At 39.9% G+C, this 19828-nt stretch overlaps 1 protein-coding gene across 20 annotated transcripts in view; it reads right to left on the bottom strand.

Annotated features, from left to right (window-relative positions):
- The window catches only part of ENOX1 (ecto-NOX disulfide-thiol exchanger 1), a 506538-nt gene that overhangs the window by 75617 nt on the left and 411093 nt on the right, over positions 1–19828 (bottom strand). For all 20 annotated transcript variants that reach the window (XR_012159113.2, XR_012159112.2, XM_073345396.2 and 17 more), the window contains 2 exons: positions 10712–10818; positions 5881–5998 (listed from right to left, as the gene is read on the bottom strand). Coding sequence is in view for 18 of the 20 variants with exons in the window: in XM_073345396.2 (XP_073201497.1) it covers positions 5881–5998; positions 10712–10818 (225 nt within the window). In the remaining 2 variants the exon portion in view is untranslated. The remainder of the gene's footprint in view (positions 1–5880; positions 5999–10711; positions 10819–19828) is intronic.

Here is a 19828-nt window from a genome sequence, read left to right as displayed (position 1 = left end):
TTTATCTACTCAACATTTTGCACCCATTTAACTAAATCAACTTAAAATCAGACCTTTTGTTAAACTTGTGCGACTGTGGATACAGACAAGGCCTGAGAAATGGCAAGAGAAGATTGAATCATGGCAAGAAGAATCAACATCAGCCAGGACACTTCTGCATTTTGGGGGGCTTTCCTTGATGATTTCTCATCCAAGTAGAGATCAGGCCTGAAATTTGTGAGATTTATGGAGAAGCCTAATTTATCCCGGGTGTAGTATTATTTGCATAGGGTGTGATTTTCAAACACTGACTAAGTCACATAGGTGGTTTTGGAAATCCCATCCTAGAGGCCAAAACTGCACTGACTTTGGAAAGTTGTTTCTATATTATGTGCATAAACTATGTACCCCAAACACATAATTACATACACAATTTACAGTTGCTTAATTTGCTGTTGTGCATAAAACTGCCTGTCCTACATGTACAACTATATGTCATGCATATGTCAAGTACAAGGGAGACAGAACTTTTTATTACTTTTATTGCAGTAGTTCCTAGAGGCCCAAGGTCCTTACTGTACATATAAATATAGTCAGAGACAATCCTTACATCAAACAACTTACAATCTAAATGGTGAGACAGACAATGGGTAGACAAAAGGAAGCACTATTACCCCCATTTTAAAGATGGGGCACTGAGACACAGAGTGATAAGTGATTTGTCTGAGATCACACAGGTATTTTGTGGCAGAGCTGGAATATCACCCGGATTTCCTGAGTCCAGGTCAAATGCCCTAACCACAGGACTACGGTTGCCAACTTTCTAATCGCACAAAACCGAACACCCCAGCCCCACCCCTGCCTCACCCCTTCCCTGAGGTCCCGCCCCTGCTCACTACATTCCCCCTCCCTTGGTGGCTTGCTCTCACCCACCCTCACTCACTTTCACAGGGGCTTTGGGTGTGGGAAGGGGTGAGGGCTCTGGGATGGGGCTGGGGCTGGGCATGAGGGTTCTGGGTGTGGGAGGGGGCTCTGGGATGGGGGTGCGGGCTCTGGGCTAGGGCTGGGGATTGACGGGTTTGAGGTGCAGGAGGGGGCTCTAGGTTGGAGGGGGCTCAGGGCTGGCAGTTGGGGTGAGGGGATGTGTAAGGGCTCCGGGATGGGGATGCAGTTCTGGGCTTGGGATGAAGGGTTTGAAGTGCAGGAGGGGGCTCCAGGTTTGGGGGGGCTGAGGGCTGGGACAGGAGGTTGGGGTGTAGGGGGTAAGGGTTCTGGGCTGGGGCCAGGGATGAGGGTTTTGGGGTTAAGGAGGGGGCTCCAGGTTTGGGGGGCTGAGGGTTGGAGCAGGAGGTTGGGGTGTGGCTCCCGGTCAGTGGTGCGGCAGAGGGGGCAAAGGCAGGCTGTCTGCCTATCCTGACACTGCGTTGAGCACACTGGAAGTGGCCAGCAGCTCCAGTGCAGATGCACGGGGGGTGGGGGAGAGGCTCCACTTGCGCTTCTCTCGCCTGCAGGCACCGCTCCCAGCTCCCACTGGCCAGTGCAGAGCCGGTGCTCAGGATGGGGGCAGCGCATGGAGCCCTCTGCTTAGGAGCCAGACCCACTGGCCACTTCCGGGGCACAGTGCGGTGCCCCAGTACTGGTAGGGACTAGCCTGCCTTAGTGTTGCAGCACCACCAACCGGACCTTTAACAGTCCGGTCGGTGGTGCTGACCGGAGCCACCATGGTCCTTTTTCAACAACCGGACACCTGGTCACCTTACACAGGACCATCCATCCAGTGGCCTTTTGAAGGTAAGTGTCTTTTCACTTTTATGTCTGCCTGAAAAACTCTCTCCCTCATTGGAGTTGCAGTCTGTAGAATTAATAGCACATAATCATGATCTGTTGTCTTTGGAACAGCATAGCACCTGTTTCCCTTAAAGGAAAAGTATTGATATCTCCTAGGGATACAGGAAACTTTTTTGTTATCTCTGCAGGATGCAGCTTCACTTCAATAATTCTTAAAATTACTTCTGAGACTTTTACTTTTGAGTCTCTGCTCCCAATGCCAGCAGGCGGGAGACCAACCATCCATAAATTCCAATTGTTCTAAAATTTTTCCTCTATTCTCTAGCCTTCTGTGCAGGGTGCCATTTTTCTGAATTAATGCTTCAATAACTGCACCTTGACTTTCAAATGTATTAATGAAGTCAGTTGCCAATTTTTTAGCAATCTCTCAGTTTTACCTCAGCAAACTTCTATTTCCCTTCAAGCTCCAAAATACACAATGCAAATAAGTCAATGTTTACATCTAAAGATTGACTTGTGGAAAACAGGGCTCTAAAGAAATGGCTGCAAACTGTGGGTCAGATTCACTGGGTGGTGTCTCTTGGAGTTCACCATCAGTCCCATGCTGTGGGTCCAATCTGAGAGGGATGGAGAATACAACAAGGTGACCAAGACTCTAAACTCTGCCATGGGGCCTGAAGACATCAGGCAGCCCCACAGAGTGGGCATGGCTGGCCAGGAATGAGACAAAACCAAGCCATCTGTGCTAGTTCAATATATCTCCTGCGTAGACTTCAGTGGCAAGTTTCTGATGGAGCCTCAGCAGCAGTTTAAAAATTCCTATCTGCTGGTGGAAGACAGTACTGCAGTTTGCCCTGTCCCTGGAGGTGTAGGGGATGTAACCTGTATAACCTCATGCTCATGTGAGCAGGGTCTTAATGCCTCAAGCCCATAAAATGCGATGTCTCGGTACAACACTGCTGTGAGTTAGGCTGTGTTTGCTCAGAATGCTGTGTCTCTGCATTGCAGCATGGTCTGGAGGAATGAGTACATGGCTGGGAGTCAGGAGTCCCTGAGTTATAAGCCTGGCTTTGCCACTGATGCACAGTGTAGCCACGGTTTTAAGATAAAGAATTTCTGACATCAATAAATTAGGGAAATGAACAGTGAGAAAATCAATAGGCTTGTGGGTAAAAGAAGTAAATTTAAGTCTAAAATGCAACAATGTACTTTGTACTGAGGCACTATTAAGCTGCACTGTATATCCTTAAGAAACAAACCTGAATCCACCAAAACACGCAGTGATTAGTGCAATTTGTAATTTGCAACAAATTTGTGGCTGGCTTGAAGACCTGACCATGGTTCCCAAAGCAAACACCTCGCTGCCAGACGTTTCACCATCTGCTCCATAGTGCACAAAATCCACAGCCTCCAAGGGCCTGGCATTAGCATAGTGCCACTTTGAAACTTAAACTTGATCAGGCTTCAGACTACACCTGACAGATGAGGACTCTTGCACCTCCCTGTTCTTAACATGGGGCTGGAATTCACCCCTCTTCATCTCAATAGACTTAAGTATTGACATGACACAAACTAATACTTAAGTCTATTTCATCTCAATAAACTTAAGTATTGACATGAAAGATCCCACAAATATAGCCTTTTCATCCTAATCAATCTAGATGTTAGGGACGTATGTGGCACTCATCACCATAGTACCTAAATGCTCGTGGATGCCAAGTTATTTTTGCACAAGGAGAATGATAGTACTTGATTAAGCAGATGAAATGGTTTCAGAGGATTGCTGAAATTGTAACTTTAACTGTAGTAGTGAGAACATTTAGTAAAAAATTCCAGCACCTGAATTCACTGGGAGGCAAGCTTTTTTATATAAGGGCTGACTAGAACCCTTAGTCTATTATTAGTTTTCTTAAAGGTTTATTTGAATACGGTTCTCTTAAATTGAATAGAGATTGAATCATTCATCTTTTGCTCATTCTTGCACTGTCCTACCCTTCATAAAAATTATATACTTTTACTATGCTACTAGTTGGGTCAGGAATGACATATTCAAGCAAAAAAATAAAAAACAAAAACAAAAAACCTGAAATCTACAGCAAAGGAGGGTGAGGATCCTGACTAATAGAAAAGGGTGAACAGTCAACAAGCAGAGTCTGATTCTCCTCTCAGACAAGTTTTATACTAGAGTAAGTTCATTGGTTTTGAATAGTTACTCTTAGTTGACACTAGCATAAGTGAGAGGAGATTCAAAACATTGATTTCAAAGTCTAATCTTGGAAAAAGAAAATGGTAAAATCTAGTTTTGTTATTGGGTGATTCTTCATAGAGAACAGGCTCGATCAACTACATACTGGGATAAACTGAACCCTGGTGTAACTCTGCTGAAGTCAAGAGAGCTACACTAGTGATGGCTTTGGATGGCCACTGTATTTGATGTATACCACTGAATTTGCACTTTGTATGTAATGTATTAGAAAAACTGTTAATGATATTATGAATGTGAATGATCCGTCCAAGACAATAATAAGAGATCAATTCAAATCAATTAAAATAGCAGGGGAGGGAGAATCACAGAAATCTCTGTTTTTTGTCTAAAAATAAACAAAACAAGCCTACTGAAAAATATATCTTTTCACTACAGGAAAAACCCCACATATTTTCTACTGGTTAATATGATGCACAATGGCTGAACTACCACAACCTAAGCATTTATTTGTTAAAACACAATGAAATATTAAGTATGACTGTTCATAGTATAATTATTTTTCTTGAGTCCAGTGAGTTGGCATTGCTCACCTTTTTTGGTTATTGTTAATTATAATTATTTATCTCCATAAGCCTGGACATGCCAAGGCAAATGATTATACGTTCATAAGAATCTGTGATTGCCAGCAATACTATGCCCACAGAGCCACTGTGTCAGCTCCAATCACTCTACTAATGAATACTAGAAAACTCAATCCCATACAATTATCTTAAGCAGAAATTAAAGCTGCTCACAGGAGGGTTTATTATAGCCATCTATCTTTCTGAAAACCATTTTTTCCTGTAGTAGAAGTGCCCTTTTCCTGTTCATAGTGAAAGTTTCTTTCCAGAATGGTATCCTACTTTTCAGTCTTTATTTCTGGAGATCTTTAACCTCCCATAGCCACTGGCACCTGTGCGGTAACCACTTTTCTCTTGCATATCTGTAAGCACACATATGTGTATACATGCACAGACATAGGACCCCATCCATGATGGGAGAAATGGGGTCAGGTCATAGAATCTGGAACCTGTGTGCAGACGTTTAGGTCAAATGTGTCATTGTTAACATCTTGAGTTTGTACATATAACTTGCCCCATCTTTGCCCATATACCTCATCTCTGTCTGGCAATGAAGCTTCATCTAGGCCTTCTGCAAGGCTTTCCTTCTTGATGCTGACTAACACAGGGCTCAACCCTTGTCAGCCCCTCACAACTCTCTAACCCATTGCTGACATGAAGATCAAGAAATCAAAGAAAGGATTCAAACCAAGGTATTCCCTTCCGTAGTGCATACCAGTTACTCAGAAGTCATTGAGTCAGCCCAATATCCACCTCCTGAATTGTTTATACTGGGATAGCTGAAATATATCAAGTGTACTTGCTCTTCTTTTCATGATAGGCAAGAGTGTCAATTAATGCATATCTAGTGCCACACTTTGAAATGTGTGTCTTTAAGAGTTAATTCCATGGAAAATTCGGATAATATACATGTAAATATATTTGCTGGAAAGAAAAGGTGAGGTTCAAAGAATATTGAATGAAACACAATTTCAGCTGCTTTTATTTAAATATGACATTATTACTATCCTGGAATGAAATACAGTTTTGGAAGATGAGAAGAACCTTATTGAAAGACCCAAAATGGAAGCAACTATGGAAAGAATTGGAGCATTCTGATGAGTATGTTTCTTGGAAGGTGACAGAAGCACTATAGATACAAGTGAGAGTCATACAAAGACAAAATGTGAGGATAATTAAATTAAAAGTAGATATTCTATGTTATATAACTATTTTCTATCACTCATCTTCGTTTTGAAACGAACAGTTTGACATCTGATAGGATATTGTGAAGGGTTTCAACTTTACCTGATTCATCTATTCTCAGCTTTTTGCTGGGATTGTCACCGCTGTCATCATCAGACATTTCCATCTCCTCTTCACGGCGGATCCCCATGAGCTGTTCGCTGTGAGCATTCCGGAGTTCCTAAAACCCAAGATGACCCTGGATCAGTATTGACTTCCATGAACTGATCTCTCTATTTCTAAACAACCAATTTAAATGTTATATTCTGATATTTTAAAAAATACATATAAATAATCCATGAATATTAGTACAGAATCAGCACAAGATTCAGAGTTAGAAGGGCTCAAATTGAAGGGAATGGAGTTCTTTGTGTTAAAATATTTTAAATAACTGAATATGTCAAATATACCATTGGGAAAAAAACAACCGAGAAGATGAGTTCCCCTTGTTAAATTACTACCAGTCCTACCCAGGCAGATATATTTCAGTAATGGCAACACTTAATACTGCATGTAAAATGGATGTATAAAGGTGCTATCAAGTTGGCTAAAAAAATACTAAGCTTTAACTCTCATAAGCCCTAGATTTCTATGCCTGCACCACGGTAAACCCAATTTCCACAAATTTTAAATTCTCAGCATAGAAACATCTTTTTTGGTAACATCTGCATCTTGATATAAAACAAATGACAGCTAACAGCCTATTCTCAAAAAAACCCCTGAAAGGGCAGACAGGCAGGGAGCCTGTATGTATGTAACTAAGTAAGTGATCAGCAAGCATGTGGGCTTTATGAAAGTCCAGAGTGTCTTTGTCCTCAAAAGATAAAACAGGACAATATTGGTGTAATGACTGGCTTTTGAATGGTTGCAGCACAGAGAAGACTGAGAGAATTCTATTTTGTCCTAATAATACTGTCAGGTGTAACACAGGGATGTGGCACGGTGATTAGTGTAGAGCTTTTCAGTCGGCAGACAGCTAATTTTTCTATCGACAAAGAGCCCAATTCCCAAAGAGATGGTTTGAAATCTTTGAAATAAGGAAAAGTCAATGGAAGGAATAAATAGTGCTGAAGGTTCCAACTATTTACCCATGTAATTAACAACAAACTCTCATAGTGGGAGGGAGAAAAAAAAGGAGGGTGTTTCCTTGGGGCTGTGCCTAGAGTTCATCAGTAAATGTCATACACTATAATAAAGGTATATGTATCTGTTAATCACTGCAAAGGCAGAGAGGCTAATTAATGGGTGTTTTACATGGGAATAATTTGAAATTCAGAAAAATGACTAAAATGGTAAATTGAAAACCAGTATTGAATGAATTAATTGCATTTAAGACAGAAATTCATAAAGCACTTTGTAATTCCATATTGAAAAGAGCCACAAACACTCTTTACTGGAGAGTATGCTTTATCTTCTTAGAAACCAAACGATTAATGTATTTTAGACTGTAAATGTCCCAGGAGCATCTATTTCAAAACTGTCTTTAGCAGCCAAACAATAATCTTCTCTGGGAACCTCAAAGAGGTCCCTTTTTTCTTTTTGTTGCCAGAAAAGCACACATAGTGAGGAGAGGTGACAAGGGAAATGTAAGCACCTTAGCAAAGGAGGGATAATCAAATAATATGATTTGAATCAAGTGAGCTATTTGTTGACATATGCATAGTATTTTACAACTGAGAAATAGGAGTTGTCCATACACATTGCCCTCAACCAGAGATTTCAGAACCTCTTAAGTTATTTTTGATTGTTTTCTTTCTCCAGAAAGAAAAAAAGAGCAACAACTTTCAAATAAGCAAAGATGTTTTGTGAATTTGTGAATGGAAAGTCCTACTTTTAGGCATTTTACTTTAAATAAATTTAAAAGCCAGCAAATGAATGATATGATGTGTCCCCGCATGAAAGGTTAGTTTAAGAAGGGATCATTTAAATCTGCTTCTGTACCAGATGACTGGAGGATAGTTAAAGTGACACCATTTTTAAAAGAGGGCTCCAGAGGCGATCCAGTAGCAATTACAGGCCAGTAAGCCTAACTTTAGTACCAGGAAAACTAGCTGAAACCATAGGAAAGAACAGAATTACTAGGTACATAGATGAACATGATCTGTTGGGGAGGAGTCAACATGACTTTTGTAATGGAAAATCATGCCTCACCAATCTATTACAATTCTTTGAGGGGGTCAATCAACATGTGGGCAAGGGTGATCCAGTGGATAAAGTGTACCTGCACTTCCAGGAAGCCTTTGACAAGGTCCCTCACCAAAGGTTCTTAAGCAAAGTAAGTAGTCATGGGATAAGAGGGAAGGTCCTCTCGTGGATCAGTAATTGGTTAAAAGAGAGGAAATAAAGGGTAGGAATAAATGGTCAGTTTTCAGAATGGAGAAAGGTAATTAGTGCTGTCCCCCAGGGGTCTGTACTGGGACCAGTACTATTCAACATATTCATAAATGATCTGTAAACAGTGAAGTGGCGAAATTTTCAGACGACATAAAATTATTCAAGCTAGTTAAGTCCAAAATAGACTGTGAAGAATTACAAAGGGATCTCACAAAACTGGGTGTCTGGGCAACAAAATGGCAGATGAACTTCAATGTTGATAAATGCAAAACAATGCACATTGGAAAATCTATCCCAACTATACATACAAGATGGTGGGATTTAAATTAGCTGTTGTCATTCAAGAGAGAGATCTTGGCGTTACTGTGGATAATTCTCTAAAAACCTCTGCTCAATGTGCAGCGGCAGTCAAAAAAACCTAACAGAATGTTAGGAACCATTAAGAAAGGGATAGATAATAAAACAGAAAATGTCATAATGCCACTATATAAATCTATGGTAAGCCCTCATCTTGAATACTGTGTGCAGTTCTGGTCACCCCATATTAAAAAAAGATATATTAGAATTAGAAAAGGTACAGAGAAGGGTAACAAAATGATTAAAGGTACGAAACAGCTTCCATATGAGGAGAGATTAAAAAGACTGGCACTTTTCAACTTGGAAAAGAGATAACTAAGGGGAATATGATAGAGTTCTACAAAATCATGAATGGTGTGGAGAAAGTGGACAATGAAGTGTTATTTACTCCTTCACATAACACAAGAACCAGGGGTAACCCAATGAAATTAATAGGTAGCAGGTTTAAAACAATCAAAAAGAAGTACTTCTCACAATGTACAGTCAACCTGTGGAACAAGTTGCGAGGGGATGTTGTGAAGGTCAAAACCATAACGGAGTTAAAAAAAGGATTAGATAAATTCATGGAGGATAGGTCCATTAATGGGGATTAGCCAGGATGATCACTGATGCAACCCTATACTCTGCGTATCCCTAGCTTCTGACCTCCAGAAGCTGGGAGTGGATGTCAGAGATGGACAATTTGATGATTGCCTCTGAAGCATCTGGTACTGACAGTGTCAGAAGACAGGATACTGGGCTATATGGACCATTGGTCTGACCCAGTATGGCCATTCTTATTTTCTTATTACTTTAACATAGTTGAAATAAACTAACAGAAAACCACTTTTCACATCTCCCTAAAAGACAAGAAAGAAAACACCCACATCCCCAACTTCCAGTTAAACAAAGACTTTATTTGCCACCCACTTGAATTATTTATGAACGAAATGCAAAATACAGCTCTTAACAATAAATTATTCTAACATTTTATTTTAAGTATCCCATTATTGTGAAGTCATTTGGTATTCGCCATAATAGCACTGATAATAAAAATTCATTTGGTATTCATGTGGATGTTACATCTAGTGTCATTGGTATTCAACTGTAATTTAGCATTAGTTAATGGGCACTTAAAACACAACCCAAATGATTTATATCACAACACTTAAGTGTTTCGCAAACTAAGTGTGCAACACTTATTTTACAAGTGTACTACAAAATAATTAAATAAGTTCATCTTACCTTCTATAGTTTTTGCTTTGAGACAGGAAAATCATTTAGAGGACTGTAATGTTAACAATTAACATACTGTACTATAGGAAATAAGTAACTGTATGTAAATTACTTTTATATAAAAAAGAAAGAAAACAAAGACAGCGGTACTTACTTTTAAATTGCGGGTTCATAGCGTATATACTGAATTAAAATCGAAAGCTGGATGACCAATAACACAAAACAGGACTACTACTTTCTTTGCTGACACTTGTGTAAAGGAAAGTGGAATCCCAGATCTCTTTTCTCATTTTCTTTGCTCATGCTTATGACAGTCACACATGCATGGACTTGGATAGTCACCCTAATGTGTACTGTTATTACATTTATACTGCTGTGTTTGCCAGCCATGAACTTAGAGTCAATACAAGCGATTGATTTGTTTTTTAAAGATGGACATAAAATAGATGGGAAAGAGTACCTCCCGTCTCTGGACTGAATACACTTTACTGATTATTAAGAAAAGAAATCTTTATTTTATTTTCCACAAAGTCATATTACTATGGCCATATAATGATACAACCAGAACAAATATCTATAATATGTATCTGTTTTATTTAACAAATCTCAGTGCCTTCCTAAACATGTATCGTTTAGTATGAGAAAGACTTCTAAAATGTATTTATTTTAAATATCTTCGCTAATTTCTCCATTTCTTTTAATTATTTCAGAGTGGTAAACATATTCCTCCAATGATTTCCCATTTCTTGTAAAAGAAAAATAAAAACACATTGCTCTCCAACTTAGTGTTATTTAACAACATTTATTGTAATGGGAGCAAAGGGAGCAATACATACTGTAAATGAGATAGTATAATGGCTAGCTGATTAACTGCTAAAACTACAGCTGTAAATATTGCTGAATGCTGTATGTCCAGCTACAGTCACACTTGTTCTGTGTCAATCCAGCTGTGAGATGATGGATAAAAAGTAATAATAAAATCACCAACCTCAGAATGCTTTCGCCAAATGTCTATGTTCTTTCGCTGAGCTTTCGAGAAATGGTCCCAAGCTTTTTGTCTGGTAGAAGCGTTGAAAACGGCCACAATCTGCTCAACTTTGGTGAACAAGGAAGTCAAACAAGACAAGCAATTTATGTTGTGATCACTATAGAGAAGCAAAGCAAAGACACTAGGAGTCTATGGATGATGTCATTACTGAAATAACATCATCAATATCCATCCAATCATGTGTCTTTTGTACTTACATTTTATCAATGTTGGAGATGTCTCCCTTCAAGTCTGTCTCCATAACTTTAGTCTATACAATCTACAAACATATACTGAAGAATTTGCATGCAGTTGCCTCTTGTGCATAATTTGTGTGCTGTGTGTATGTCCATATAAATGTTGGGGGAGGGGGATTGTGTGGAGGAGGAAGACGTATTAGAGGCAAGGTCTGAGGTGGGCCCCCACTCTAATGACACTATCCCAAAGAGGGCCCGTGAAGCTAGAACTTTGTATTAAACCAGACCAGCTGAGCTGTTGTGCTGGTCTGTCAGTTTAACCTGAATAAGCACCATTTTTGTAGTGAAGTTCTCTATGATTTATCTCTCTGGATTTGTTGGCTAAACTAGCATTATCTGATTTGTAAAGCTACCATGTTCTGTCTTTAAAGCCTACTAGAATCAAGGAAAGGATGGTGGAACTCTGCTCATGTCCCACTTCCTGCGCCGCCTGAGCTGGTAGCTCCATATCTTACCTCACCCACATACTTAGTTGCTGTTTTCCTCTCCCCTGGTGATTCATTTCAAATTGTGGGACTTTAAGGCTATGTCTACACTAGAAACATTACAGTGGCATTGAGGCAGTGCTGCATCTGCAGTGCTGTTGTGGGGACACTTACTACAGCGATGGGAGGGGTTCTTCCGTTGCTGTAGTAAATCCACCTCTCCAAGAGGCGGTAGCTAGGTGGATGGAAGAATTCTTCCATCAACCTGGTGCTGTCTACACTGGGGCTTAGATTGGCTTAATGATGTCTCTTCAGGGGTGTGAATTTTTCACACTCCTCAGCAATGTAGCAGGTTGACCTAACTTTCTAGTGTAAACTAGACCTCAGCCTTGGAGAATACAGTATAGCCAATTCTGCATTGGCTTCCCTAGAATGGGCTAGACAATTTAATAGGTTGTTTTCATTTCTGACTTCTATGATGTCAAACCAATGTATAAGGCCATGGATGTTTCTGCTAAAATGATCAACAGTGAAACAGTTAGCAATATTGGTATTTAAACTTTCATCCTCAGACTCAAGAGTTAATCACACAGACAAACGGCTTGCTTCTCTTTGCACTATTGTTCCAAGTTATTTCCAGATTCAGGAAGACAACACTAGGTTGAGTCACATGAGGAAGCTTTTCTTTAAAACCACCAAGGCTGGTTAATTAACTGCTAAAAGTACAGCAATAAATATGTTTAATGAAATTTTAAACTCTGCTTAAACTAGATAGACTGTTTAAGGAGTACTGGAATGGCATTCTGGTTCAAGTTCTGACTGGAGTCACAATAATTTCAGGTTTCAGAGTAACAGCCGTGTTAGTCTGTATTCGCAAAAAGAAAAGGAGTACTTGTGGCACCTTAGAGACTAACCAATTTATTTGAGCATGAGCTTTCGTGAGCTACAGCTCACTTCATCGGATGCATACCGTGGAAACTGTAGCAGACTTTATATACACACAGAGAATATGAAACAATACCTCCTCCCACCCCACTGTCCTGCTGGTAATAACTTATCTAAAGTGATCATCAGATTGGGCCATTTCCAGCACAAATCCAGGTTTAGTAGTTTAGAAAGTTTAGTGTCCTTTTAGTAGTTTAGAAAGTTTAGTGTCAAACCTGGATTTGTGCTGGAAATGGCCCACCTTGATTATCATGCACATTGTAGGGAGAATGGTCACTTTGGATGAGCTACTACCAGCAGGATAGTGAGTTTGTGTGTGTGGTTTTTGGGAGGGTGGTGAGGGGGTGAGAGAACCTGGATTTGTGCAGGAAATGGCCCAACTTGATTATCATGCACATTGTGTAAAGAGTTGTCACTTTGGATGGGCTGTCACCAGCAGGAGAGTGAATTTGTGTGGGGGGGTGGAGGGTGAGAAAACCTGGATTTGTGCTGGAAATGGCCCAACCTGATGATCACTTTAGATAAGCTATTACCAGCAGGACAGTGGGGTGGGAGGAGGTATTGTTTCATATTCTCTGTGTGTATATAAAGTCTGCTGCAGTTTCCACGGTATGCATCCGATGAAGTGAGCTGTAGCTCACGAAAGCTCATGCTCAAATAAATTGGTTAGTCTCTAAGGTGCCACAAGTACTCCTTTTCTTTTTACAATAATTTCAGCATATTAACACTTGCTTGGCTCCAAAGGTAGAGTTATTTAGGAATGGAATTAAAATGTATATATTTATTAAATTAATTTAAAAAGATTAGTGTACCCATGATTATATGTATATAAATGAAGGCTAGAATTTAATGGTTACGCTGCATTAGTGACCCCGGTGCACAAAGAATCTGTGTTTAATTAGCAAATGGAAATTCAAGTAGAAAGGATTCACAAAGATATAAGAAATCCTGGTTTACCATTTTCCACTAAAAGGTATTAATAGGATCATCTGAATTTTGTAGAAACCTTTGAACTTTTAAATGTTTAATTAAAAAGTTCTTTCTACAGGTGCTAACATCTATCAGAAATCTTTATCTGATCATTTCAGAGGCTCTCTTCAGTGAAAACTCAAGGCAGAAAGAGGTCACAGAGATTTCCTATCTTTCTTTTATAGGCAAAGTGAAGAGTGTATGGGAGGCCTTCTTCAATGATCAAAATTCTCAGGTGTTCAAGAAATAAATCAAAAAATAAATGTTAAGTGTGCAATAAACTAAAAAAGTCAAGTGGTTATGCACAATATTTTCCAAGCTACAGCTCTGGATATAAATAAAGGGAAAAAACTAGGAGAGAATGCTAAGTGCCCATTATAATTAACATAACAATTAATAATACTTAGCACTCATAGCGCTTTTCATCCGTAGATATGACAGGAGGACTTTTGAATTTCCTAACATTTCTATATTAGCTCTTATAATACTTAGTTATTTTCATTTTTTAAAAATAATTGAATATGGATATGTGGAACCCAATCATGCAGTCTTCACTCTGGCAAAAATTCTATTGACTTTATTTGCCTAAGTCAAGTCTCTGGAAATACAGAGAGGCTCCACTGACTTCAATAGAGCAATGACAGTTTGCACCAGTTGAGGGTCTACCCCTTTAAGTTTCTCAGCTTCAGCTTAGAGTAAACCCATACAGGAGATATCAGGTTCAGAGAACCATATTTGTAAAGATATTTATGTGCCTAAAGGTGCAGATAGGTGCTTAGTGGGGTTTCATAAGTGACTACATACTTAACTCCCATGGCGCCTAAATACCTTTAAAAATCTGGCCCTCTGAGCCTGACTCTTCCCTATATGAATGTATTCTCTGCCATACAGAGACTACTCAGGGGGGCAGAACATCAGCTGGCGCAAATTGTCATGGTTCCATTGTAGACAATTGGGCCAATGGAGTTATGACAATTTGCATCAGCTGAGGATCTGCTCCAGAGTTCTCACTTCCAGTTTACTCATCCTTCCTTCAGGGATGAAGTTTGGCCACAAATATCTAAGGCACTCAACTTTGGTTTGACCCCTGAAGTTCCTGGAGGAACTGTGCCAAGAGGTGCTCCCTATCTAACTACTGACCCTGGCTCAGCCACTGTGTAACATGGCCAAGGTCCCTACCTGTAAAACGGGGTTAATAATTCTTACCCATCTCTGTAAAGTTCCTTCAGTTCTGAGTGTGAACAGCACTGTAGAGTATAAGTGCTTTGTATTATTATTAAGTATCATTAAATATTCACCAACAAACATCTGTATACAATTATATAACAAAAATTTCATTAGCCATATGCAAAATTGCTTCTTGTTGAGAGAGAATATAGGTAACTGGCCAAATTTAATTTTAAGAATATCATTGTTCTGGAAGGATGCAAAAACCCCAATCCTTTTTGTCCTTCAATATAATTCAGATTTGTTTCCAATTTTCCTAAAAACTCACTCTAAGGCTTTGCGATACTTTGTGTGGTGTGTTTCACACAAAGGATTATTATACTATTGTTTTTCTGCTGAGTTTTAAACCCTGAAAACCAGAGTTGATATGTAGGTGTCAGCTAATGGTTCACAACTGCAACATTACTACAAAATAATTTATAATTGGTGGAAACTTATATTAGGCATATTAAAGAGATACTTACATCATCATTGTTCAATATTTGTTGCCATAAACAAAGTGGGCCAAATTATGATATTCCTCTTAAATGTACAGTATATATATATATGAACTATAAATCTAAGGATGTAGGGACAAAGAGGACTGATCTTAGGGAGAAGTGGAATATTTACAGTAGAAAATATGCCATAACATAGCAAGTTTACTGAATGGAGAAAAGATGGGGGTAAAGGTCTATACAGTTCTGTAAATAGGGAGACTATGGGAGAACATTTGTTTTCCACTATGCACATTAAATACATTCTTTCAACCACCTACACAAGTTAAGGCTGAAATTGCATCTTGAAGTTCCACTGACAAGAACAAGTAACTCAAATTGTGCTTTGCTTGATATTTCATTGATTATTATGCATAAATGAAGATCTTATTCCTTTTATGCAATAAAAATGTACATAGGCAACTGAATGTCTCACAGTACTTTACAATAAAAGGAAACAATGAACTAAATAGAATCCAGCTTGGCCTAAACTCAAAACAAAAAATCAGAACTCATATCATGGACAACTAATTCCAAAATTGAGGGATATAGAATGAAATGGTCCAAACATGAAATGATTGTAGGTGGAATAATGGAATATGCAGCAATTTATCTTAGAAAGATTTTAAAATGCATGACAAGTGATACTGAAAATAAAAGAAGGATTTCACCCATAAAATTAACGTTGAAAGGAAATTTTACAGTCAACATAAACATGATTTTGGAATAAGGACTCCAAGACAGGAAGAATGTACATAGTTAGCCTGGTCTTAGTCAAAAGCCTGTCTGCTGAGTTCTGAATAAGCTGGAGTCTGCCAATCAATTTGGCAGGGAGCCCAGCAAACAAAGAATTACAGTAGTCAAGGCTTGATGTTATAAATGAATGGCTTAGAGTCTTCAGGTCAGCTGTGGATAGAAAAGGGCGTATTTCTGGCAACTGTCCTGGTATGCATTTGGTGACATATTGACTATGTTCCAGCATTGAGTCCAAGACCAAAATTACCCTCGGCAACTTGACATGTGATGTTGACACAATATTTCAGTTAAGTGGCAAAGGAAAGAAAGATACAGAATTTTATAATTAATCATGTCCAAAGAGAAGCATTTGGGTTTCAATGGTATTTACTTTCAGAAAAGAATTTATCTTCTGCACATTAACAGCCAAAAGACAATAGAGCCCATTCATTGTTACCCAAGATACACTGCCAGAGAGGGAGAAACAGATGTGAATGTCATTAGCAGAATCGAGCAGGTAACCTATAAAAGTTAAAAATACCACCCATGAAATGCAAAGCACAGGACTTAGAGTAGCATGTGTTGGAGTTTGCTAATCAATTAGACATGCTATGACAGACCCCATAATGCATTTGTACAACAGAGACCTACATTGTACTGGCTGTGCAATATACTACATCTACCAAGAGTAACCAAACACCATGGTTTGAAAAGAAAATGAGGGCAAAGAGAGAATGACCGTTTGCTACAACTCAGTCAGAAAATAACAGCTTACCAGGGTAAATATACCTCTGTGTGATTGACTGACAAACTTTCCTTTTCCAGAGTTGCTGCATTTTCTTCAGGTTAGAGCTACTGCATTGTGAAGGGAGGCTGCCACACCTGCCAATCCCATCTCAGAGGAAAATTTATGGGAGAGCCTAAGAGAAGGGAAGTTCTGCAAGGAGCCTCCTGAAAAGCTTCTCCCACATTGTGTTGGTGGGTGGGAGGGTTTGCCACTGGGAAGACTAAAATACCCACCCCAAGTGCCAGGAATCCTAAGGGATTAATGAGAGACCAGGCAGCCATGCAGAAGCTCTGTGTGCCCTGTTGTCTATTGGTTTGCTGGCCACAAGGCTTCAATGGAGGCTTGTTACCAGGAATACCTCCTTGACATGTCTGCCCTCAAGGTCACCCTTAAGAGGAAGATCCTCACCACCCAGTGGGTTCTCTGGGAAAGGATATGCTGCCCCAAGTTGCATAGTGTTTCTTGGGATATCTACATCGTCTCAAGGGGAAAATGATGTGAGTTTCTCTAAACTGCTTCACACCCAATGCAGGGCCACTTCCCACCACCAGCCCAACCAGCCTGTGCCTTTCCCCTGTATGGATCTCAGCTTTGGAGAGATCAATGAGTAGGGGTCTTGGGAAGGGAGATGCTGCCAGATAGGCACTGAACCATCCCTTCTGCATGAGAAGGATAAGAAATGAGCATGAAGGCCCCTCTCTCTGCATGGATCTAATGGGTATGATTCATCCCTCTCTTATTTACATACTCTGTCCTCATGAAATAGCCACAATGCATTTGAGAACAGATAATGTGTCCAGTATTAGGGGGTTTCTGGGTCAGGAACATTGACCCCAACCACAGTGTCCTCCTGGCCAACATTATTATAGTCCTCCTTCCAGTTACTGCTAATTCTTAAATAAAAATCCCCCTTGGCTGGGATATCTAAAGGTCCTCCATAACCACAGAAAGGGAGTAGTGTCTAGGTGTACCATATGTGTGCAGTATAGCTATTTATACAAATACAGATTATACAGAATCATAGATTTATAGGACTGGAAGGGACCTTGTGAGGTCGTCTAGTCCAATTCCTTGCACTCATGGCAGGACTAAGCATTATCTAGACCATCCCTGACAAGTGTTTGTGTAACCTGCTCTTAAAAATCTCCAATGATGGAGATTCCACAACCTCCCTAGGCAATTTATTCCAGTGCTTAACCACCCTGACTGTTAGGAAGTTTTTCCTAATTTCCAACCTAAACCGCCCTTGCTGCAATTTAAGCCCATTGCTTCTTGTCCTGTCCTCAGAGGTTAGAAGAACAATTTTTCTCTCTCCTCCTTGTAAGAACCTTTTATGTACTTGAAAACTGTTATCATGTCCCCCCACAGTCTTTTCTTCTCCAGACTAAACAAACCCAATTTTTTCAATCTTCCCTCATAGGTCATGTTTTCTAGATCTTTAATCATTTTTGCTACTCTCCTCTGGACTTTCTCCAATGTGTCCACATCTTTCCTGAAATGTGGCACCCAGAACTGGACACAATACTCCAGCTGAGACCTAATCAGTGACACCCCCCACCCCAAATAGTTCAATTTTAAAAAATCAGCCCCTGCAAGCTCCCACCTCACCCCCCATTGATCATATTTGTACAAGTCAATGTTATAATGTTGGTTGTTAAGAAGTTGGGTGACTGGCAGTGATATTACCTGAGTTTTGCATGTTACAATATACAAATTACCTCATATAAGTGGAGGGAAAAAACATTTATAAGTGTTTTTATTCATTCCGCCTTGCCTAGCTTTTCCTCTGCAACAGAAATTATAACCCCCCTCCCTTCTCATGATGTCCTTCTAATTCACTGTCATTGGCCTGGGCATAATTTGGGGGCAGCATGGGAGGGCACTGCTCCCACCTCCAAACTGCCTGCCTCAGGCAGGCATGGAATTTGCCTCCCATGCATGGCCCTGTTGGCCTGGGTGGAGCTGCACCCTCAAATACATAAGTCAAACTATGCCTATGATCATTGGTTGCTGTTCTTGGAATGTGCTTTTCTCTTACAAAGAAACAGGATGAGGAAGACCTAAAGAGGGAACATCCTGGGAATACTGAAACTTCCATATGCCTCAGAATCCATAACAAAACATGCACACTCACTTGTTCCAAGCACTTATATTAATAATTAAACAACACTTACTTCTAGAAAAGTAGAAACACTTCTTGTTGTATGTTGAAACAACAGAATGTACTTAAATTAAACAGAGCTCACCATGTCCTACAAGGGATTGCTAGGAAATCTGTCCGAAAAATAAATGTTGAAAATCTTTTAAGATTTGAAATGTGGTTTAATTTACAATGAAGAAACTGGCAGCCCAGTGTAACAAAGGGCTTTGGCATCCTGCCATGCAATAAATCACTTGAACTTAACAAGACCACTACACCTACATGTCATTTCTCAGCAAACTGGAACCTGTCACCATGCCAGTGTGATACAGTAGGGCAGCTAGAGATGCACAGTACCTTCTCTGTTAATGCTGACATTGTGTAGTAAGGAATAAAGCTTGTAGGCTATACTTTGACATCACAGAAACAAATCTAATTCAAAGAAAGAATCTGTGGATGCTACTATCTTGATCACCTTGACTGGATTTTCTGCTATCCCTAATGTACTGTGCAATTAGCGGATCTCCTTGATAATTGGGACTGATGTGGTTTTTGTTGTAGTTGGCAGATAGTTCTGCAGATAGTTGAGACTGTCATAGCTACTTTTGTGTTTTTATCTCATCAGGAAAGAGCTCCAGGAGGAGGTCCTGAGAGGAAGAGGCATCATAAATGTTCCTGGGCTCTGACAGGTTCCCCTCTGGGTAGGGACTCTCCTGAAATAACAACGTACCAGAGCAATAGAACATGACAGCTTTATGAGGCTCCTTTTTCTGAATGAAGACCAGGAGGGTACATTTGTTTCAAGTGTCAGATGATTTCCTTTGCCGAGGGAAAAAGACAGGGCCTCATTTGTCAGCCAAAAAGTCATCTGTCTCATCCAAAAAAAAACCTTTCTAATTTCTAATGCTGGAGAACATTTGCTTCCCCCCATTTTGCTCAAACCCCTCCAAGTCTCCATCTGCACCCTGGGCATACCATATGCACCCTGTGCCTTCCTCCTCTTCTTTGCTGCCTCCATTCTCACTCTCTCCCTTTTGCATCCTTTCTCCCTCTCCCTCTCCATCTCCTGCTTTCCTTTCTCTCCTCCTTTGCTATCACATTTCTTCCCTGCTCACAC

Source organism: Lepidochelys kempii, chromosome 1, assembly GCF_965140285.1.
Source record: "Lepidochelys kempii isolate rLepKem1 chromosome 1, rLepKem1.hap1, whole genome shotgun sequence".
NCBI lineage: Eukaryota > Metazoa > Chordata > Testudines > Cheloniidae > Lepidochelys > Lepidochelys kempii.
The sequence above is the reverse complement of the archived record's forward strand: the minus strand, read 5'-3'. Positions and strand labels throughout refer to the sequence as shown.